Source organism: Astatotilapia calliptera, chromosome 2 (genome assembly GCF_900246225.1).
Source record: "Astatotilapia calliptera chromosome 2, fAstCal1.2, whole genome shotgun sequence".
Taxonomy (NCBI): Eukaryota; Metazoa; Chordata; class Actinopteri; order Cichliformes; family Cichlidae; genus Astatotilapia; species Astatotilapia calliptera.
This window is the reverse complement of record NC_039303.1, coordinates 10,263,510-10,286,719: the sequence shown is the minus strand read 5'-3', so window position 1 is coordinate 10,286,719 and position 23,210 is coordinate 10,263,510. Positions and strand designations below refer to the sequence as shown.

General features: G+C 44.8%; 1 protein-coding gene across 3 annotated transcripts in view; it reads left to right on the top strand.

Moving 5' to 3' along the window:
* LOC113031912 (transcription factor COE3) overlaps positions 1-23,210 on the top strand; it is a 140,506-nt gene that overhangs the window by 100,630 nt on the left and 16,666 nt on the right. For all 3 annotated transcript variants that reach the window (XM_026184453.1, XM_026184444.1, XM_026184461.1), the window contains exon 11: positions 13,402-13,490. In XM_026184453.1, the coding sequence (XP_026040238.1) occupies positions 13,402-13,490 (89 nt within the window). The remainder of the gene's footprint in view (positions 1-13,401; positions 13,491-23,210) is intronic.

Below are 23,210 nucleotides of genomic sequence, written 5' to 3'. Positions count from 1 at the left end.
AGGCATCGCGAGGCTGAACCCGACAGGTGGCCGCATCATAACGCCGCTCAGTTTCTCCTACCCGCCGCTACTCGTGCCAGGGAGACGGCCGCATTGTGCACGCTCGTCGCCGCTTCATCTGATTTACACATGACACGTTCAGAGACGCTGGAGCAAGCGTGTGCGCTTCAGTGCACGCTCAGTGTGCCAACAGCGTGTTGTGTTCATGAATGTAAAATGAGCTGAGTTTTAGATACCGAGCAGGCGAGCGGCAGGTAAATGAAGAGAAAACAGCCTGCTGATGTCACTTCCTTCACGAGCCCACACACAACAAAGCCCATCAAACCCCCTGGAAACCCTTCAAGGCTCCTACTGTTTTCATAAGAATACCTGGAGACTTTTTAAGGACCTTTGGGGTCTGCAGGAGGCTGCAGCGAGGTCTCAGGTGTCTTTGAGTCAGTTTTCTCGGGTTCAAACTGGTGAAGTGAACCTAGATGAGTTTCCAGTGGTTTCTGAGCAGATCTAGCCTTTTTAAGGAAGTTGTAGGCATCTTAGATAGGTTCCAGGATTTCGTCTAGTTGTGCTAAAGCCTTTAAAGGCTGTAGTCTGTAGTCCTTGAGGAAGTTGCACAAGTTCCTTGAGAGTGTACAAATGGGGTTTAAAAAGATTTTAGGCATCCTTTACAGAGTCTGAAGACTGTTCCAGCAGTTGGAGATGCTCCAGGACACCTTGGTCAGGTTTCAGTGGTCTTTAAGGAGGTTAAAGGGACTTGAAGGATCTAGATTTTGTAAGGAGGTCGTAGGTATCAGTAAGCAGTCTTAAGCTGATTTCAGCGGTCCTTGGAGAAGTTCCAGTGCTCCTAATTGTTATTAAGGTGGTTGAAGGGACCTTGAGGAGTTTCCAATGTTCCTCAAGCAGGCCAAGACTATTTAATGAGATTCCAGGGGTTATTAAAGAACTTCTTAATTATTTAGTTGGTGGTCCTTGAGGAAGTTGTAAAGGTCCCTTGAGCAAGTTCCAGGGTTTTTAAATAGGTTGGAGGTGTCCTTGAGGAAGTTGTTGGGGTTTTCAGGATTCTCTCCAGTGGTTAGGTTGAAGTTCAGTGTGCGTACCTGCACATTTATACACCCTAAACGGGGAGATGGGTCTCTGCCAGCCAATCAGAGAGCAGCTCTTCTGTGAACATTCCCGTTAGTATTCCCTCGTTTCCTCCCCCGGCTGCTCTGCCTCTCCTGCTGCCTCTGAGCTGAAGGTGGAGTGACGAGCAGTGGGATCCGAGTGTTTCCCAGATTTCCCGTCTTCCTTCCTCTCTGCAGCTTTGAGCGGCTTCAGGATTTGATCCCGCGGCTTCGCTCGGAAAAACTGGCCAAAGGCAAGAAAGCTGAGCGGAATGACAAAAAGCCTGAGAGCTGAAAAGGTTCCTCCTCCTCCTTGTCTTCCTCGCTAATCATCTGCACTGCAAGCAGATTACCACTGAGATACACAAATCACCTGACTCATTGTGCCACATTTAACGTTTATTTTTTATTTTATTTGCATTTAGTTTCGATGATAAATCCATTTTTACTTTAAACTGTTTTAATGTAAACTGGGAAATTAAAAAGAAACACACAATCAGTAAATTTAAATATTTCTTGCCAGTTTTGTTTATTTTTTATTTTCCAGATTTAGATTTTTGTAGTTTTCTGATACTTCTGGGGGTTTTGTAGTTTTGTTTTTGTAGTATTTTCTTTAAGAACTGGTTCTTAGTAGGTTTTTTTCCACTTCTTTTACTTTTGCAGTTTAATGTTTTTGTAGTTTTATTGGATCTCCAGCTTTTTCAGGTTCACAGTATCTGTAGTATTTTGTGTAGTATTTACTGTGTACACTGTATTTTTGTAGTATTCTGTGATTCTAATGAGCACTTCTCTAGTACTGTGTAGTATACTTGCTGGATCTGTATCCTGCAGTGAAGCTGTAGTACTCCTGTAGTGCTCTGGCATGGTAGCTGTAGTACTCCTGGAGTAGTAGTGCTGTAGTACTCCTGCAGTGTAGCTGAATTACTCCTGCAGTACTGTGTAGTTTTCCTGCAGGCCTGTGGTTTCTGGTGTTCCCGGTATCTCCCTCCACTCGGCTGTGGGTGTTGAGTCGCTGGTGCTGCCGGGTCCACACCTCCTCTGTGCTTGTAATGCACGGATCAATGCAGCCTGCGGGGGGGAGGCTCGGGGGAGGCGCGGGAGGGGAGCGGAGCTGTGGGATCGATGGGTGCTGAGTTATTGCGGCACTCGTCCACTGATTTTTAGAGAGCTGTGTTTTCCCAGGAAAGTCAATACCTCCAGGCTCCCCTCATTAATTTCAACCCCTCCATCCCCACTGCGCCTCCCTCCTCCCCCTCCTCCTGCAGCTGCACCTGGGGATCTGCAGCCCTGGAGAGAGAAGGGTGGAGGAGGAGGAGGAAGACGGAGAGAGAAACTGAGATGATGAAGTCAGATGAAGGGGGAGAAGAGAGAAAAGGAGGGAGGTGTTGCAAACTAAGGTGATGAAGTCAGATCCAGGGGGGAGGACAAGGAGGGAGAGGAGGAGGGGTGGAGGAGAAAGAGGAGTAAGAGGAGGAGAAAGATGTGATCCCGGGTTTTAAAAAGCAGACAGAAGGGAAAATATTGATTCCTGATATGGAGATCATGTTTGCAGCAGATTATTGATGTAGTTCCTCCTCCAGGAACAAAAGTCTGTGCCCAGTGTGAGCGGGGAGGCCACGAACTGGAGGCGTTAACTGGAGGACACCCAGCACCAATATCATCATCATCATCATCATCATCATCATCATCATCATCATCATCAGGCAGGCCTCAACATGCCTGACACCCCCCACCCCTTTTCTGTACACCTGGGAACTGCAGCTGCTCAGCTGTGTACACTCCAAAAGTATGTGGACACGTCAGCATTGCATTGAAGCACTCAGTGTCTGCATTGTTACAGCAGCTTCTCCAAACTGAGCACATCCTCTCTCGGCTGTTCTGTTCTACTTTTATGGAGCTGTTTGAGTTTTACTGAGCTTGTGTTTATCCTTTATTGGCTGTTTTCTCTGCTTCACCCTGTGGAACATTTTACTTACTCAGATTTTTGGTTTTGTTCTTTCTTGTAGAGATTTAACTCTAATGAGCCAAATTATTTCGTACTGGTTCTTTTTTCTTGTTATTTCTGCTGCTGTGGTGCAGAAATCAGTGTCTGTGGGTTTCATGGGTAATGTGCTGGTTTCTGGATGTTTATATATACGTGTGAATATTTCATGATTTATACAGTAATTGTTATTTATACTGCATTTTTAGTCTTCTCCGTTTTTCTGGGTTTTATTTGTTAATATTCTGGTTCTACAGGTTTGTAGTTTTTATGCTTCTGCAGCAGCTCATCCCTGTCCTCTCCTGCCCCCTCTGTGGAAAACTGAAGGTCAGAGGTCAGACTTACTTCCACACAGACTGGTAGAACTATCTGCTTAAAACTCGCAGTGTGTTATTCGAAGTAATGACAAACTTAGTTGAGAAAAACTCAAATCCAGGTCTCAATTTTTCAGCTGCCAGTTCCAGACCAGATGTTCCAAACCTGTTATTCCAGCTTCAGATCACCTTTGATATTCCAGGTCTGGTCTAGATGTTTTGGCAGATCTAAGGATGATTCCTGATCTGATATTCCGTTTTTTTTCCATGTTTAAGGAGGTTGTTTTTTCTGGAGTGCCCCGGATTTGTTCTGCAGTTTCTGTTTCATAGAAAATGAATCTTTCTGGATTTCTTCTGATGTTTCCTGCAGTTTCTAACTTTTTGTTTTCCTCATTCACGTGTTTGAGATGTTACGTGTGATTTAAGCGCAGCCGGACTTGCTTAAACAGGTACTATGCACAAGGTTTTTTTGTTTTTGTTAAAATGGCGTGTTGTAGTTTTTCTCTCCTTTTAGAGAACGGGTGGTTTAGTGTCTCTGCACTTTGGGGCTTTTAATGATTTCAGATCTGTTTCTGAGGTGAAGTTTCTTGTTTCCACCTCCGAGCTGGAGCACTGTAGCAAATGTAGCTCCCAGCTCTGGTTTTAAATACTGCTTCAGAACAAAATACCTCAGAGGTAGCCGGTCCCTTGTCTCCTGCAGGGAAACGTACTGCAGTGATGTTACGCGATAATCCTCACGGTGGTGGTTTTTAAGTTACTGGGATGCACCCTCCACTCGTCCCCTCTCCGCTCCGTGTTTTTTTTGTTGGTGGTTTTCCGGTGTGGGCGTTGGGATCCCTCTGGGACCGGCCCTGAGATTAAGCAGCTCTGCAAATAAAATCCACTCCACTTACTTGGATAATTGTTTTACTGGAATAACTAAAGGATTCAGTGTTTTTCTGTGGATGCAAAGGTCAAACTTCTGCTGATTTAGTTCCGCCCTCCTCACGCTCTCCCAGTGCTCAGTGACGGCTGACGAATCTCAGTTTATCCTGTTTGTTCTCCATCTTACTTCTCCTCTTCATGGAAAAGTCAGAGGTCAGAGGTCAAGCCTACATAGGCAGCCTGAGTGATACTCCGAGTGTTTTACAGGTCTGACTATTCCAGGTCTAAACATGATGATCTTGAAGATGTTTGACGTTGTTTATGTTGCTGCGTTCATTAAATAAACGAAGGAGCTGTAGCGTTGCCCAAACTGAGCTTAATTTAACCACCTGATCATTTGGGATGACATCACTAGAACGGACCAATCAGTGAACCTGTATGCCCTCGTGTGATGCAGACCTGGTTCATTAATAGTAAGTCTGAACTCAAATGCAACTTCCTCACTCTGAGCTCCTCTCTCAAAGTACAATGAAGCACTTTGTAAGTTCTGCTCTTCCTCCTCCTCCTCCTCCTCGGCACACATGGAAAACATTAGCAGATTCTTCCAGAGGGTTCGCTGAAGGTCTGCGAACGTGTAACCAAGAGGCCGGCGTTACACCTCCGACCTCAGCTGGAGGAGAGAAGGAGGAGGCGCTCCCTCTGTTTTCGCTGTTCCCCCCTCTCCTGTCGACACGTCTGAGGCACCGTTCGCTAATTGACTTCTGAATTTTTATTGTTTAATTACTGTCGCAGTAACACATGGAGGCAATTATCTGTAGCCTGCTCGGGATCGGCTTACAGCGGCTGACGGAAACAAAGAGAGGACGAGGCAAACGCCGTTTATGGCAGGACTCGCAGTGAGGACAGAACTCATAATTCAGCTGGAAAAACCTCCGTCTGAACCACCGAAACGTCACTTCAGCCTCGTCTTTTTATTCTATTTAACCCTGTCTGGCCCCGACAGCAACAATTCGCAAAGACAAAATGCTGGTTTACAGGAGGAGGGATTCAGTGCGCTTTAGTTTTGTAGTTTGTGGGTTTGTTTCATGTTGAGTTGAACAGACTAAGGGCCAGACGTACTAATCATGAGGCCACAGTTTGGTTATAAGTTCAGGATTTGCTCTCTCCAGAAACAACACAGCTAACGAGCCTGCAGCTGCTTTACTGCAGCTCAGACCAGCGTTTAAACCTGGAGTCAGTTTTAGAATAACTCTGACACAAACACCTGGCAGAAAGCGCAGATCACTCCCCCGCTCTGATCCTGGTTCTGATAGAGGTCTTTCCTGTTTTATGGGAGTTCTTCCTTCCCACCATCACCAAGTGCTGCTCACGGGGGATCGTGGAATCTCTCTGCAGTTGTCTCTCCAGGGTCTTTACCTTATAATATAAGGCACTTTGTTGGTCGTTTGTTGATCTATTAAGGAAATTTCTGTGAATTGAAATTAAGATTTTGGCTGGTCGGAGCCATTAGTGCACGGCATGAGGAGCAAATTCCTGGGTAAAAAACGTGTTGCTCTAAGTGCCCCAGTGAAGCTCGTTCAGACAGTAGATTTATTTAAAAACCGTCAGTTCTTGTGTTTTTGTTTTAGTGACGTCTAAATCTCGATTAAACATCATCTTCATTTTGTGTTGAAAGCTCACATCTGTGCGGCGCCCAGAATAACTCCAGCAGATGTTTAAGGAGACGTGCTTCAGATGTTACCTGTGATTTAAGCACAGTCGGACCTGCGGCGGCGTTATTTCTTCTTCACAAGCGTCAGACCTGTTTGCAGCACAGAGGGCGAGGCGAGGAGGCGGATTAAAAGTGAGGCGCTTGCATCAGTCAGTGGAGTCATTAACACCCTCCTCCACCTCCTACACCCGCCTCTGCTGCAATCGATGCTCATAGAAATTTCATGAACTTTAAACAGTGATTGACAGGCAGCTCCGGCCCCGGCCGCCGCCAACGCCGCGCCCTCACAGAGTGTATGAAGTGACAAAAGTTACTGGAACATGAATTAACTGACCGTCGTGTGTGTGTCATGTAAAGTCTCATTAATAGAAACTTGATTATCTAATTAAAATCTTTAAGATGAAGAGCTCGCGGCCTGATGTTGGACAGATGTTCAGCAGATTATTCACTGTGAAGGTTTTTCAGCCCTTTGTCTGCAGGTCCTCTCAGGATTATTAAAAGCGCTCCCCACAGAAGAAGAAGAAAAACACCCTTGCAGGTGCTTCACAGTCAGGAAAAATACACATTTAAGAGTGCATGCAGGCAAGTTTTTATCGATATCTAAGTAGTTAAACTCCAAAACTACAGATTTTTTATGATACAGTTTGGGTTCCGGTTGACAAAATTTGTTCTCTTCGTGTTCTTTCCCCGTGTCTTGTCTTGTTTTCTGTGCTGAGGACTCGACGCCTGCATGGTCACGCGGTGCATCCTCGGCACGTTTGAACAGCACCAACTGTCGAGGCTTCATTCAGTGAAGTTCAGCACTTTCTTCATCTCGGAAAAATTCTGTTTTCTCTAAAAATAACCGCATACGGCCGAAGTCTTACCTGCAAGGACGAGAACCTGAACCATCAAAATGTTTATTTTTTAAATTGTTCCCCAAAGTTTTCCCAATCAGGGAACCAAACAAATCAACTTTTAAAGACAAACAGCTAAAACGCAGGGTCAGGAGCTGCTGGGATTGTCGCTGATGGTTTCTCACAGGGTTAAAACGATCTTTCATCTTTTAGTGATTTAAATATAAACAGAGTGGTTTTTTTATGTGTTTTTATTCTTCAATACTACAAAACACCAGAGGAAACCCGTCGTCCTGCTTTACCTCGGCCAGATGTTTAAACTTTAGATGCTTCATAAAGGCAGAATTTATGGTTTGGGTGTTCCTAATAAAGTGATCAGCGAGTTTGTGTTACAGAGTCGGGATGTGACGCGTCAGGAGGCGCGTCTCAGTCACTTAGCGGCGATCACACGACAGCAATGAAACAACACGAGCGCTGTCGCGTCCCCGCCTTTGATCTCGCCTCTCGTGTCGTCTTTTAATAGACGGCAGAAGTGTGCTCTCCGCCGCGGGAATTCCTCGACTCTCAGCAGAGACGCACCACATTTCATATATCAAAGAGCTCCACTTTGGGAATGGGGACTTGTGGAACTAATGTCGGGTAATTAGCCATTTCTGCGGGGGCATTTTCGGCGGCCACTCCAGAAAATAATAACTTCTCAGGTGGGGGGCCTATTTCTTTGAGGCACTCTGCTCGACCGGCTCTAATCACGGCGAGGTAATTATTCGCTGATTAACACGCGGCGTCGGGGCGGATGTTCGCTCTAATCACAGGGGCTGTTGCGTCAGCGACGGCTCTCGGAGGAGGAAGCAGAAGGGAGTGGGCGCTCATGTGGGTTATAGAGACGAGACGACGGTACCTGAAGATACCTGAAGACACCTGGCGGGTTCGGGAGGGCCGACTCTGATCTTCATCAGAAGATCGCGTCTTCATTGCGTAAAGAATGAAAGAAAAACATTTCAACATCAAACCAACACTGACGCCAAAATCCTCTGCAACACGGAATCATCCGCCACTGAAAGTAGTCCCCAAAGTGCAGATAGACTCAGAGTTCATACGTTTGATCTGTTTTTGCTCATTTTTATCTCTCTTTCCATTTTCTGCTTGTTTTACTTAAACACGTGCAGACATGTCCCCACAGGACTGCCCTCCTTGTCACACCAGTGTGCACATCCATGTAAAACAAACAAGCTGCAGAGGAAACTTTACGCTCGCTGTCATTTACAGACCTGCCTAGTCGCCCCTGCTCTCTGCGATGACTGAGTGATGAATTGAAAGTCGGAGCAGATCAATAATCCGCTGAAAAGATGCTTTCGGGGTGTTATGGCAGCCTGTCAGCATGCCCCCCACCCCAGCTGATGCTGGTTGGCCACTTGACAAGCAGAAAAACAAATCAGCGCGTCCACTTAAGGCTCGGCATGTCGTGCATCTGTCACACACACACACACACACACACACTGAAGGAGGCGAGGAATCATCAGCAGTTGCGATCGGCGGGCCATGAGGCCAAACGCCGCGCTGACCTGCATCAATCATGCGGCCGGGGGAGATGGGAAATAGCAGCACACGTTACTGCGGGACGGATGAGCGGCGCCTATTTGAAATGATGAGAGTAATACAGGAGGAAACCACGCAGCACTGAAGTCTGCCGGCTCATCGGGGACACGAGAGCGCCTGCGACGAGGCCGTGAACGCCAAAACAAAAACAGTAAAGGTGAGCAGAGACCCTAAAGTGCGGATTTCATCTCCGGCTGGTAAATATATACAAACCAGCGGCGTGGAAAAGCAGATTCAGGGCGAGGAGCAGCAAATGAAAGATAAATGTAAACAGTAGTGAGGAGGAGGATGTAAACAGAGGCGGGCTCTCCTCTGAAGCACGGCGCCCTGCTGGATTGTGGGAGCCGAAGCGAGCGGGGTAATGAGCCTGCGGAGATGTTCCAGTAATCCGCCGTCCTCCCTCCCAGAGCTCTGATCCTCTGATCTGTGATCAGCCGCCATCTGCAGCCAGAAGCGGCGAATGATACCAGAGCGAGGAGAGGAAGAGGAAGCTTCCCCTTCAGCTCGCTGTCAGGGCGAAGCCGGACAGGTGAGAAGCACCAGGTGGTCAGTTTGACAGCAGGAGAAGCATCGAGACAAGAATCCAGATCTGCGGCTCCAGCTTTAAAACAAGCGCGTTTGATTCATTCGCTCTTCAGTGTGGCTGCACCCTTTCACAATAAAAGCTGTGTAATTAGGGATGCAGTGATTGAAAGTTTTCAGACTCATTTCCAGAATTTTAAGTCTGACCTTTAAGTTTTTGCCCAGTTTTTGGTTTTTCTGGGACTGTGTGTGTCACAGTATAGTTTTTAGCCGTCTCATGAAGCACTAGTGGTCACTTTAAAAAGCCTGAGCCCTCAGACCCATGGAGGTCCAGCATGGATACATTTTACATCCTCACTTTCATCCTGCAGCATTTCGCTCTGTTTTAAAGCCTTCTTTCTCATCCTGTTACTTTTTATCACCTTCTGTAAATTTTATGTGTCTCCTGCTTTTATTTGACTCTTTTTTTAAAGCTTCTGTCTTGATTGTTCAGACATTATTAATCGAGCAGTAGTTGCTGGGTGTTTGAGCAGGAAGTGAACGTCTCTCCTGTAAGTGCGTAAAATATCCTCCTCCTCTCCGACACTCCAGATATGCCGTGAAGAAATTAGTTTCAAATGTGATCCGCCTCCCCCTTCTTCTCTTCTCTTCCTCTCCTCAGTCACTTAGCAGTCTAATAACGGAGCGTGCCGCTCAGCAGGACGCCGGCCGACCGTTTGATCACCTTCACAGCGAGGGCAGAGAAAAGGATCCAAAGAGAGAGGGAGAGAGATAAATACTTGATGAAATATATAAAAAATCCCCTCCTCTCGCTCGCCTCTGTCTCTCCCGCTCTCCTCTCACCTCTGAATTATCTTCCTCTGCTCCTTTTCTGATTTATAAAAAGCATCAGACGGCAGGAGAAAGCGACGGCCGTGGCCTCCTCGCGCTGAACAAAGAGGAGCAGAGAAAAATCAATACAAATTACGATGGAGAAAGTGGCACTGATGCCTGGAATTGCAGCATATGTTTACACTAAATCAGGCAATCTGTCTTCATATGGGCGGTGTAATGCGTGGGGTGGGGGGAGGGGGGGTCAGGGTTCGCATTGCCAGCCGCCATTCTCCAATTACACTGGCTCCTTTGGAAGGAGGCGGTCTTTATCGATTGGCTGGGAGGAGCACGGGGCCCTGCAGGCAGCCAATGGGGTGCTGGGGTCAAAGTGCAGCGAGATTTTAATAAGGCAAAGTAATGGGCTTAATGCCTGTAGGGGGGTCGATCCCCATCAGAGGTTCATTAAAACTTCTGTCTTTGTTTCATTCTCCGTCTGTGGTCGTCTCCACCTCCAGCAACGATCGCAACCTCAGAGCGCCGTCACGTCTCTGGAGAGAGGCGTCTGAATCCAGATGTTTTATCAAACCAACTCGACTTATTGAGACACTCAATGTACTCATCAGAGCCCACAGCGGTGTGGACTCGTCAGAGCCCAGGGCGGTGTGGACTCTACAAACCAGAGCAGCTCCTTTAGACCTTTCAGAATAAAACTTCTCATCAGTTTTTAAACTTCAGAAATAAACCACATCTGTCAGTGGCTGAATGTTGGTGTCCAAGAGTTTAAGTGTGAACCAAGCGTCAACCAAAGTGCTGTTCCTCTGACGTCCACCGGAGGCTCCAGGACTCAGTCCTCATAGACTCCCATGTAAACACGTTTACGGCCAGAAGAATTTCTAATTTCCCCATTTACAACATTTTACCTGTTTAAATTATATTCAGGCTCAAAGTTTGTATTGTTAGGGGCGTGGCCTCTTTGACTTACAGTTGTATGGTTACAGTTCAGTTAGCTAGGCTTCCCCTCGACTAACTGAACTGGACCTCTGGGCTGTGTTTGTGCTGTTGGAGCCTTTTGGATCATTTTTAATGACCTGATCTGACCAATAAAAGGGCTGCTGTGAGGTCACTGTACTAACAGACCGTCTAAGAAATCTGAGGTCCGGTTTTGCTGAATTCTAGGATTTTATTTGGTTGTTGCTGAGCACTAATTGTCAGATATTTGTGTCTGTGGATGCAGCTTGTTAGCATTAGTGTCACTACTTACACTGAAGAAACAACATGGTGGCAGGAAAGCTGTTGATGTTGGATGATATCACAGTGATAACATCCACACGTTTGGCGATGAGCCCATGTGCAGGAGGTTGACAGATAAAACCAGGCTTCTCAACCATGTACTTGTTCCTAAAACAATATTTTGTTTTCCAAACTTCAATATTTTGTATTTTATTTTTGTCATTGAGTAATAAAATTTTGTCAAGTGCTTGTGAAAAATGCCACATTAAAGTCATCCCAACACATAACAACTTTAATTCTGCTTTGAAGGCAAAACTAAAGTGAAAAAAACAGAAAATCTTCAAACCAGCAACTCGCAGACAGAAAATGTGTCCAAACTAAGGAGAGAGAGGACCAGGACAGAGATATGAGGCTCGTGTTCCCAGATTCTTTCCAAGACTTTTAGCACAGATCGGGGACTTGGATCTCAGAGATCTCGAAGAACTTTTGGCGCTGAGGAAGTTTCCGGGTTTTTTGATGTTTATCTGCAGACATGTCACCTTCGATTGAACCACATCAGCATCATTTCTCAACATCTCGGATCAGCTCGGAGGTCAGAGAGGAGAATACTTCCTCTTCTGATGGAGGTGGCGAGTTAACCATCACAGACCCCCCCCCTCCCTCCGAGTGTAAATGGGTTTTTTATTCTATTGCAGCAGTTCCCATAGTGCCTCTCACTTGTTTTATAAGTTGGGATGTATGTACGCAGCGTCAGGAGGCAATCCAGTTTGGGATTCACCGCTGATTGCTGCTCGTGTCGTCCCGGTGCATTATCTCCATTCATCCTCTGCTGCTCCGCATCCCCCCAAAAAGTCTCTTTGGGATCCTGCAATGAATCGCTCTTTCATTCGCGGCGGGCCGAGGTAATAGATTCAGGCCGCGCTGCTCTCTGCTTCCTCTCAGGGAGGCGGGGAGGCGAGGAATCCAACATGGCAGCCCCTGCGGCGAGGGCCACGTCCCTCAGCACTCTGTCACCCTTCAGATATCATCCCCACCCCAGTTGCAGCCTGAAAGCCCTTTTTCTCCTCCGCCGCCGCTTGAAACGGGCTCCGACAAATTTGATTTAGCAGCTCGCCGTTGCCCATTCCCGGGAAAAGAAAACAAATATTGTTATAATGGTAATAACATCTATTTGGAGCGCTGGCGACAAACGGCGGCGGGGCCCTTTGAAGGAGACCCCTCTGTGCCGCCGTATAGCTGCCTTATTCTTATTCATGAAAGCCACGGTTATGCATATTAGCGCAAACTAGCTATTCTACTCAGCAGCATTTGGAGTGTCAATCATCCTTACAGAATACAAGAGCCAACGGTGACAAAAGCGGAGTGGGCAAGATCGGCTGACAAATTGTCCCCAAAGTCAAATTTGACAGCCTTTTATGATTAATGGGCTTGATTATGGAGAAGTATCTCCCCGAACTCATTTCCGGGTGTTTCTCCAGCTCTGCTCAGTGCATATGGAGAGAGGAGGAGGAGGAGGAGGAAGGCAGATTGTTTGCGGAGGTGAATGAGTGGAGGAGAAAAGAAAAGAGAGAGAGGGCTCGGTGGAGGGGAGGCTGGATTGAATTAGCCGTGGAGGAGAGGTGGAGTGTGAGGTCTCGCACTTGATAAACAGCAGCCGAGATAAGAGAGAGTGAGATCAGCTGACGGCGCTCGCTCGCCCTCTCCGTTAGCGCTCACCGCTAACACGAACCAACAGGAGATCAGAGGAGAGGGAGGTGAAACGATCCCTGCTGAGTTTAAACTTCAGGAAATGACAGGAAGTCAAGAAAAACCTGGCTTTTGCACGCGTGTGCAAAAGACGAGCACATTTCGACAATGTTGCATTAAAATTACATCTCACGAGTTGGGGACGTGTTTTTATTTTCTTCGATTTCAGCACAATCGCAGAAGAAGGAAAGGCTGAAATATGTTGTTAAAAAAAGACCATCCTGACCAGAGCAAAAGACTCAAAAAAGATGCAAAAGTACAGTAAGAGGTGCGACAGCTAGAAAAATAGGGAAAACTACCAGGACACATAAAAAACTCCTGAATGATGCAAAGACACAGTTGGAAGATCTGAAAGTCCCACAAAAAAAATAAAACTACAACACGCAAAACAAACCTAGGACAATGCAGTGACACAGATACAACGTTAAAATGTGTCAAATACAACAATGAGAGGTAAAACTACCATGCAAAGAGACAAAAATACAGAAAAAGAAGAAAAAGGACTACAGGAACTACGGCAAAAGATAAACCTTTGAAAAAGAGACAAATGGAAGTACCAAAAAAGAGTAAAATGACCACACAAAGATGATGATGAAGATGAAAGCTGCAGAACTGCAACAATCAGCTGAGTTCCTGTCAGACGCGTGTGGGGTTAAATAAACCCTCTCTCCTGTTTCTGTTTGTCCCGCAGCCTTGAACGAGCCCACCATCGACTACGGCTTCCAGAGGCTACAGAAGGTCATCCCTCGCCACCCCGGAGACCCTGAGAGGTTACCTAAGGTCAGTAAAGACAACTCATTAACTTGCTGCTGTGGGTCAAAGGTCAGATTTAAGGCCAGGAGGTTGGCTTAAGTCTGGCAGGTATGACCCATAATGCACCTGTCATTCAAGGCTGCTGCTAATTGGGCGCTTTAATCGGGTTTAGGGCCACATTAAGGGCTGATTTCAAACTGAAGTGGCTTTTTGTCCCTCCATGGACGCCGTAGACCACCTGCGCTGTGAGCTGAAGGCTTCTAATGCAGCACAGGGCCGAACTCGAGTCGCCTGATTGGATTTGTTGGTTCTGCTCGGTACGCTCTTGGCACGGTGCGGCGCTCCTCGCTGCCAGCGGGCCAGATTGTTCCCGAGCCTTCAAACAGGAAACAGCTGTTTATGGGAGCAAATCCTGCTGCTGCTGCTGCTGCTCTCGCTGCGTTTTGTTTCCCCTCAACTGGCGAGGAGGAGGGTCGTCAAGCGTGATCGGTTTGGCGATGTTTGGCTTCTCAGAAGCCCAGGGAGAGAAAAAAACATCAGAATCATGTAAATTAACTCTGGGACCTAAAAGTGGAGGAGGTGTAAAACATTTCATGAATTACAAAGTTTAACTAAACTTCATTTTTAAAATGTCTCGTATAATCAAAGCTCCGTGCTCGATGCCTTTAACTAAAAAAGAAACATTTGATTTGATTAGTTTCCTTTGTGATTTGTGATGGACGTCAACATAGACGTCAAAACTCTTCATTAATTTTCAGTTTTCCTTTAAGCGTACAAACTCTGGTTTTATTTTGTGCAACTGGTCCACATGTGCCTCATTACTACAGGAAATACAAGCATCAGATACAATCAGATTGTGTCTTTATTAAAGAGAATGAACACAAAACTTTTGTTCCATTAAAACTTTAAAGCAGCTTTGTCCAGTTTCAGGAAGATCAAAAGGTCTTCTGAACATGTTCAGTTTAGTTTATCTGACGTGGACATAAGTCTTATTCTGCTGGAAACGCTGCAGTCGCATGTTTAAAGTGTTGGATCTGTATGGTGTCACTGAGGGCGGGGATATCCTGTTTATCTGATCATCTCAGGCACACAAACCTTCTGTTTATGTGGGACAGCCAATCAGAAGACATGAGGGGTTGTATCACATAAAGATGGATTATTTTGAGGTCTGAATCATGCAAAGCTGCTCTGGTAGAGTCCAAGAAAGCTGGAGATGAGCAGAACTGACCACTGTGTGATGTTTGTCTAGTGTTAACTACCCCGGCTACACCAACTGTCCAAACATCACTGCTGTTTAGTTTTTTTTAGAGATGTACGTTTCAGTTTTTAGAAATATACAATGGAAGCTCGCTATCTAACTTCCAGCAGCCTCCTAACTCGATTACAGCCTACATCTTATGTGAGAACGAGCACAGTGATCATTCCACTTTAGCTGGAAGAATTTGGACTGTTTTTAACTCTCAGCCTTTGTTTGTTTGTTTGTTGTTTGAAGAAGAGTTTGGACCTGAAAATGGCAGCAGAATGGAAAAACTAAGCCAATTTTTACGCCTTTATTTAAAGTTTATGGTGGTAAATTTATATCTCTACGTGGAAGTGGAAACAGGGTCTGTTAAACTCTGCGGGCTTTTTGGAGAAAGGCGGTGAGGAAGAGGGATTTAAAAGTGCAGAAATGCTCCTTTAAGACAAAGTCGAGAATATTGAAATCAGGGAGCTGGTGTCACCCACAGAACGACATTTGTATGCTCACACAGAGGCACGGCGTGCAGCCATCAGGCGTCCTGGTTAGTATGAAGAGATTATTCTGGCTGCAGCGGCTGCGAGGAGCTAACTGAGGCAGATTCTCTGAGGCAGCGAGCAGCGGCGGCTGGCGGCGAGCGTCAGATGGGCTCTGACACTCGAAAACAGCTGCCAAATTGAAACCATTTATCAAAATCTGACATCGGAGATCCAGTCACCAAAAAAGCAGTTTATTTGTAAATTGATACTAATAGCGAGCACACATTGTCTGGCCCCTTTGATGGCCTGATTTGCAGCCAGAGTGGGACGTCAAACACCCTCCTCCCTCATCCTCTCCCTTTAAATATTTATTTATTCAAAAGAAAACTCAATAAAGCTGCAGGTTTCTCCCTCCTGGACGTTTTGGAGGGAGAGGAATCACGGGAAGAGGAAGAGCGGCGCTCCGCGAGGTGACAGGACGGCGTGCTGGCAGTGACCGAGCAGCGACGGGTTAACTCGAGTTGTCACTTCTCTTTTGTTTTCACCTGCAGCTGCCGCTCTGCAGAGGACAGCAGCAGCAGCAGGTGTGGACAGAGATGTCTGGGCGGCTGGGTTTCGTTTTTGGACAGGCACGGCGCCGCTGAACAGATTGATTCGTTGTAGACGTCAGGTAGAGCATTATGGGAGCAGCAAGCAGGGTGAATATGGAAGCCAGAAGGAGAAACATCAGGCTGATTTCAGCTGAAAGATGGGAAAATGCCGTTCGGCCTAGCTTAGCAGGAAGCGCGATTAGGTGACGACCGTTCAGACACAATACTGAACAAAATGATCGTCTTAAGGTGGACCTCCTCTGCTCATTTCGCTTTCCAGCGCAATAATTTAGTCACACAATACAGAAATCAGCAGATAATAGGATTTTAACAAGAGTCGTGTTTAGAAGAGTACAGCTGGGCATGTATGTCGTGGTAACTTTGGGCTTTTAGGATTTTCTTGAACTGCTGCTAAAATACAAGAATTAGATCCATAAATCTGAATTTATTTTGGGTTTTCTCTGATCCACACAGGGTCAAAGGTTATATACAGGCTCAAATACAAACAACCTCACTAATGTTTGGTTAAACATCCCTTAGCAAGTTGCACTTTGACCAGATGCTTTTGGTAGCCATCGGCAAACTTCTGGCATAATTCTGGCTGCATATCTGACTGCACTTCTTAGCAGAACTGGTCGAGTTCATTTAAACTGGTTGGGTTTCTGGCACAGATCCGGCTTTAGGGCAGGCTTGAGCCTCGGTGGTTCCTGAACATCCTAAACAATTTCCTATCATCTGAGGGTGACAGTTTGGATCTTCTTCCAGCAAAGTGCTGACACATACGTATAACTGTGCTCACGTACAGTTGTTTGAACTGATAGAATCCGCAGTTGTTTAGAAATGGCTCAGACAGAACGTCCCAACTTGTGTATTACTAACCAAAACTAGCTTACTTATTTTTGCTGATGCATTAAAAGTCGTTTTGCAGTTGTTTATTAGCTGTAATTGTAATAAAATAAATGAGATTAAGCTATTTTATAATAATTTTTTAGTCATATTAGTCATAAAAGCTAAACTAACTTGACAGTTTATCTCTTTTAAAAGCTCTCATTCTCTGAACTTCACGACACATTTCAAACAGTTAGTCTTTTAGCTCCAAAGCTATGTCAAAAAAAACAACTGTTAGCTTCATGTGAGACGATATCTCGCTTCTATGTAGAAATGTAGAAGTAAGATTTTTAATTACTTCAGGTCATTATTGATTATTCTGCTTTTTCTTTATTGTGTAAATCATTGTTTGATCTTTAAAAATGGTACAAGGAAGAGAAAAATCTCCATCACAATATCTTGTTTTGTCCTGAGCTTCTAAACGCAATGCGCCCGCTAACGGACGGACGGACGCTGAGGTGTCCGCTTCCAGCCCAGCCAGGCTGGAAATGAAATTACAGGGCTGAAAATGATCCAGGAGAAACCCCAGAGGTCATCAGTGACCAGTTGTCTTTCCCAGTTTGTCAAACTACCCAAACTAACTCTGTGTGTGCTGTGGACAGACATGAAACCGCACTCACGTTAATTTTAATTTGTCGTTTAATCAGGTTTCATATAATTTTATCTATAAAAGGGATCAGGTTATAAATGTTGGAGATTGGTTTAAAATACGGGACACCCTGTTGTTAAAAACAAACGCTACTGTTAACATGAGGTCCATGAAGATTTGTGAACCATGGGGTGGAGATTAAATGTGTTTAGCGTGTTGAGTGTGCACCTTTAGCTCTGATCATTGACCCTCATCCGGACTTGTGGGGGGGCGTCCGTCCGTTCAGGGATTATTAATTCTGGCCCACTTCATGAATGAGGAGATTTTCAGTATTCATTGAGAATAATGAGCAGAATTCAGTTCATGAGCTGAATTTTAATACGTTTCCTTTGAATGGAATTAACCCCACACCATGTCCCAGATCATTAGAATACCTCTACGCCTGATAATCGCTAATCTGAAGATCTGCCGTGATACTGCTCCCTTCCTCCTCCTCCTCCTCCTCCTCCTGCAGGTCCATCCATATTTTATAGAGATCAGTGGGGCGGCGGCTGTATCTGTAGCTCTGCTCAGGGTGATTTATCATTGTTAAGGCCGCTGTCTGATGGCTTCTCCTCCAGGGTCACGCTGATCCCTGTTCGCCTCGCACCTCCTCAGCCACGGAGCCGGCCCCCTGTAATTAAGCCCCTAGAAACCAAATGGAAAAAAGAGAGAAAGAGGTAGGAGGAAGAAAAAAGGGGCGGAATATGTCAAGAGATGGACAGAAGAAGGGCAAGGGCACCAAGGCCACGAGGGTGCAGTCTCCAAGAGGTTTTTTTTTTTTAACGGTTATTTGGGAGGGAAACGAAGTACAGTAAGAGTGATTCCTAGTCTTAGATAGATTTTGCTCATATACCACTACAAGTTGAACTGCTTTAAAATATTTAACCGTGAATTTTATATCTTCATGACAGCGATATACAGTCATTTGTAATCCCCAGAAGCCCTCTTTGGGGATTAAGCTGCGCTCATTTAGTCACTTTTGCTGACATTTTAAACATTTTTTGTGACGTTTTCAATTCTGAACTGAAGTTTTAACACAGTCATGAGTAGAATGTGCAAAATAACTAAAAGTTTTTTTAATGACCTGAAATCAGTGACCAAGCTGATAAACACACCAGCAAAGTGTTTAACAACAAAAGCAGGCACAGTCTTAAGCTTTATTATATTACCATTAATCATTAGAGATGAGAAATTATTTGTCAGGAAAAAGGACTGTTAGTTAAATATTAAATATCAGTTTACTGTTTATTATTGACAAGTCTACTAGGGTACTTCTGCACTCACAGTTCAAAATATAAATCTTTATTTGTTTACGCTCGACCACAGAGCAGCCGTCAGTTCAAACTGAAACAAGCAGTTTCAGCTCCTCCCTCTTTGCACCAGCTTTATTTCAGATTGGCTGCTTCAGGTCTTAACATGAGGAATATTCTCACTAAATGACACAAAACATAGAAAAATTGTATAAATCTGAAAGTTTCCAGCAGTCTGCAGCCTGATCCTTTGGTTCAGAGGGATTACTGTCTATACACTGACGTCTTAATTAGAAATTTTAGTCAAGCTTAACATGAAAATCTACCTTTAGAAGAGGAAATGCTGACAGGAAACAAAGAAAAGCAAAATATTTGCCCTTTATTACTTAAATAGAGAATATGCCTGTATGCTGATGTGTTTCTCTACAGCACAATAGATCCACTTTAAGTAAAAGCATATATGTTTTAATATTTCACGTCTGATAAAATAAACTTTCTGTAGTGTTTACTTACTTTAATTTATTGAGAGACATCTCTAGCCAGCTGATCGTCTATACTGGGTTCTTTTAGAGGAAAGAAAAAATGGCCTCAAATCTTAATAAAACAAAGGAGTTGCTTCCTGTTGGCTGCTCTGTGATACAGTGCTGTAACATGTCCACATGAACACACACACACCTACACAGGAGCTACGGGGAGGTTTCATGTGAAGAGAAGCACGAGTCTCAGTGGGTTTAATCAACGCAGCACTGAGGAGGAGGAGGACCCACCTCGTTCTGGACTCACTGATGATGGTGAAACCCTCCCAGACTGAGATAAACTGGTCTGAACTGGAAAGCAAAGGTGTATGTGTTCAGCTGAATCCATCTGCCTCCCGTGGTGACGTTTGCATGTCGTTGTGGTTCTGTTTATTAAAATACAAGTAAGATTCAATGTGGCTGAAAGATGTTTGATGTCGAATTAGAATTTGCTTTAGTAAAATTAGTACATTTCAGAGGACACAGATTCGCGCTCAGTAATAGAGCTAAAGCACCTAAATAGTCTTATTGGTTCGCTGCTTTCTTCCTTTTTGTCAGAAGCAAAAGTGAGCAGCTATTTTAGGAATATATGGAGGGAGGTGGCCTCTTTGACATGGTGACACAGGCGGCTGTAGCTGCTAGCTGTCTGCTAGGCTTCACCTCAGCTAATTAAGTCTCTGAACTGGACCTGTGGACCGTGTTTGTGCTGGTGGAGTATTTCTAATAAGATTAACTGTCCAATAATATGGCTGCTGTGAGGTTACTGTAGTAACAGACTAGCAGGTATCTTCATCTAAGTTATGTTTACATACAGTCCACAGATGCAAACAATAACATAGCTAGTTACTGTTAGCTGATAGCTTAGGACTCCCCTTTCGTCTAAATCTTGCGGCTCCAAAAACCAAACATAGCAGCAAAAAAAGTTAATGTTTAAAAAAACAGTGGTTTACGTGACAGTGTCTGTATCAACTAACACTTTGGTTATGAGTTGCTGATAATCTTCCACAGAGGGACAATCCAAAGTGCAGGAATGTGTTTTCATTTCCTCACAGGAAGTCTTCACACCATTATTCTCTACACATTTTAATTGCTGTCTCTTCATGAGCTTCAAGTTCATTTATCAAATCAGATGAACATGAGCAGCCTGTTTTTGAACTGTCGCACACAAACGTTTAATTTCAGGCACTGCTAAAAGGCAAAGAGCCATTCCACTGATTTTACCCCCACCATAAATAAATACATTTTATGTAGTTACGATGTCGACCACTGTTTTTCTTTTAGATTTTTTTGTGTTTATGCTTTCTAGAAGCATTCTTTTGTTCTGCAATTCAGTTTTTATAAATATATTTTTGAAATAATTTTCATCGACTCATTTTCACATTTTTTTCTCCAATATTTTTATGGTGTACTTGTATTTTTTCCCCCTTTTTATTCGTAACTTCCACTCAGAGTTGCAGTTATTGAATTATTGTAAATCAAATGTAGTGAAGTTTGGTGAAACGGCGACTCGCAAATTGGAGCGAGCGTCTGAGCAGCCAATCATTAACCAGCCAGATGTTCGAGCCCAATGATCCAATCAGCTGCCTTCGTCTCTCAGCTGTTTCATATGTCCACTTAGCCTCCCCCCCCCCCCCCCCCCACTCCCCACCATCCATCTCCTTTCAGCTGAGGGGAAACACCCAGAGACCCTCTTCATCCTCATCTTCATCTCCCATCCCTCCTCTCTCCTCCATCTTCTCCCACATTCCCCACACTCCTCCTCCTCCTGCTGGAGGTGTGGGTCAGTGATAAGAGATGATGATGATGATAACTGGGAGCCAGTGCATTACCGCATCGATCGGGGCCTTTCAGCGCCGTTAAAGCGCCCGGCGCTCTGATTGCCGGCACTCGCTCTGACAGGAATCCGATGGCGCTGTCTGTGTATATGTGTGTGTGTGTGTGTGTAAAGGGTGTGGCCTGGCCGCTGTTAGTGTGTGTGTGTGTGTGATGGCGTGAATAAGGATGTATGGCGGTGTGGCGTGGAGTCAATTAGTTGCTCCGACAGGAAGAAACAGATCGAGCAGCAGGAGGGAGGAAATCTGATCCGAAGGAGGAAAACAAAAGAAAATAAACAAAAACAGGAAAAACCGTTTTCGTTCAGTCAGCAGGAAACACCAACTCTTCTTCTTCTGTTCACGTTTGTTCTGCTTCCTCTTCCTTCCTCTTTTTATACTTCCTGTTGTATTTTCCCTTCATCTTAATTTTTCTAAAACTCCTCCATTTTTTCTATTTTTATTTTGTTCTGCTTCCTTTGTTGTTACTTTTGTTCATTCTGTCTTCTCCTCTTCTTCTGTTTTTATTGTTCTCTTTGTTTCTCTCTGTTTTCTGTTTTCTCTCGTCCATCTTTTCCCTTTTGTGCCGTCTTGTTCTCTTATTTTTCTCCTCTTCTTCATCCTTTTTTCTTCTACTCCTTCCTTTACTCTGTTTTTCTCTGTTATGGTTTTTCTGTTTCTCCTCCTCTGTTTTCTCCTCCCTCGTTCTTCTTCTTGTGTTACTTCTTTTGTTTCTTCTGTTCTCCACTTCCTTTTTATGTTCTGTTTCTGCTCCTGTCTCTCCTTCCTGTTTTCATGTTGTTCTTTTCTTATTCTGAGTAGTAGTACTACTAGTACAGCGCCTAATTCACAAATCACAGAGAGCCCACCAACAAATGAACAAGTGCAAGTACACACACACACACACACACACACACACACACACAACCACACTGAGCAGCAGCAGCGAGGCCTCGGAGGCGTCATTAACTTGAGAAGGCTGTTGTGTCTGTCAGAAGCTAATGAAAATAGAAGGAGGACACACACACACCCAAACACACAAAAACACAGACATACACACAGAGCGGGTGAAGTCTTTTCTGTGTGAGGTTTTAGTGTCTGCCAACTGTATATTTAACGTGTGTATGTTTGAGTATGTACGGTTGTGTGTAAGTAACTGTGTGTGTGTGTGTGTGTGTGTGTGTGTGTGTGTGTGTGTGTGTGTGTGTGTGTGTGTGTGTGTGTGTGTGTGTGAGAGAGAGACGGGCAGCTGCTGCGTGGCGTCTCGCTGCCGCAGCCGACCGAAGGAGACATTAACTAACTTCTGTTTTCTAATGGAGATTAATGAAGCCAGAGGACCAACACACACACACACACACACACACACACACACACACACACACACACACACACACACACACACACACACACACACACACACACACACAAACAGAAACACACACAGAGAAATGCACACACATACATAAAAACACGCACACAGAAACACGCTGGCAGAGATGTGGTTTCACCTGTCAGGCTGATTATTTGGGGTTATAGTTTGAAAAAGAAAAAACAGGGGAGCTGGAAGGAAATAGGACAGGAGGGAAGGAAAGCAAGAAAGGCAATGAAGGACTGAGGAAAGGAGAGAATTAAGGAGTGATGGAGAGAAGGAAAAAAGGAAGACGGGAAATAAGTAGCAAAGGATTCGTGCTTCCGATCTTCCTTCCTAGACAGTAATCTAGGCAGAAAGGTGGGAAGGAAGAAAGAAGGAGCTGAGGTAAGAAAAAAGATAAGGAAGTAAAGGTAGGAACCCAGATAAGGAAGCAAGTCAAAACGGAAAAAGGACATTTGGAACAGTTAAGAAAGGAAGGAAGGAAGATAGACAGAAAGAAAAGTAAGAAAGAACAAGGGAAGGAAGGAAGGAAGGAATATCAGTGAGTGGAGGATAAAGGAGGAAAGGGAGCAGAAAAATAACATGAGGAAATGAAGGAGATAAATAATAAAAGGAAAAATGGAAGGAGGGAAGAAAAGACACCATGAATGAAGACAGGACTATAGAAAAATGAAAAGAAGGGGGGAAAGGAAGGAATGTGGAAGACAGGTAGGAGGGAAGGAAGGGAGAAAGGGGATGACACAAGAATGAAAAACCAAAAGCAGTAGGAAGAAAGGAATGAAAAAGATGAAAGGCAAGAAGGTAGGAAGATGGGAAGGAAGGAGGATAGGAAAAAGGTAAATGAGATGGAAAAGGAATGCAGAGGAGGACACACAGAAGGAAAGACAGTAGGAAGGAACAAAAGTAGACTCGAGAAAAGGGAAGGAATACAGAGGACAGGAAAGAAGGAGGAATAGAAGCAAGGAAAGATGAAG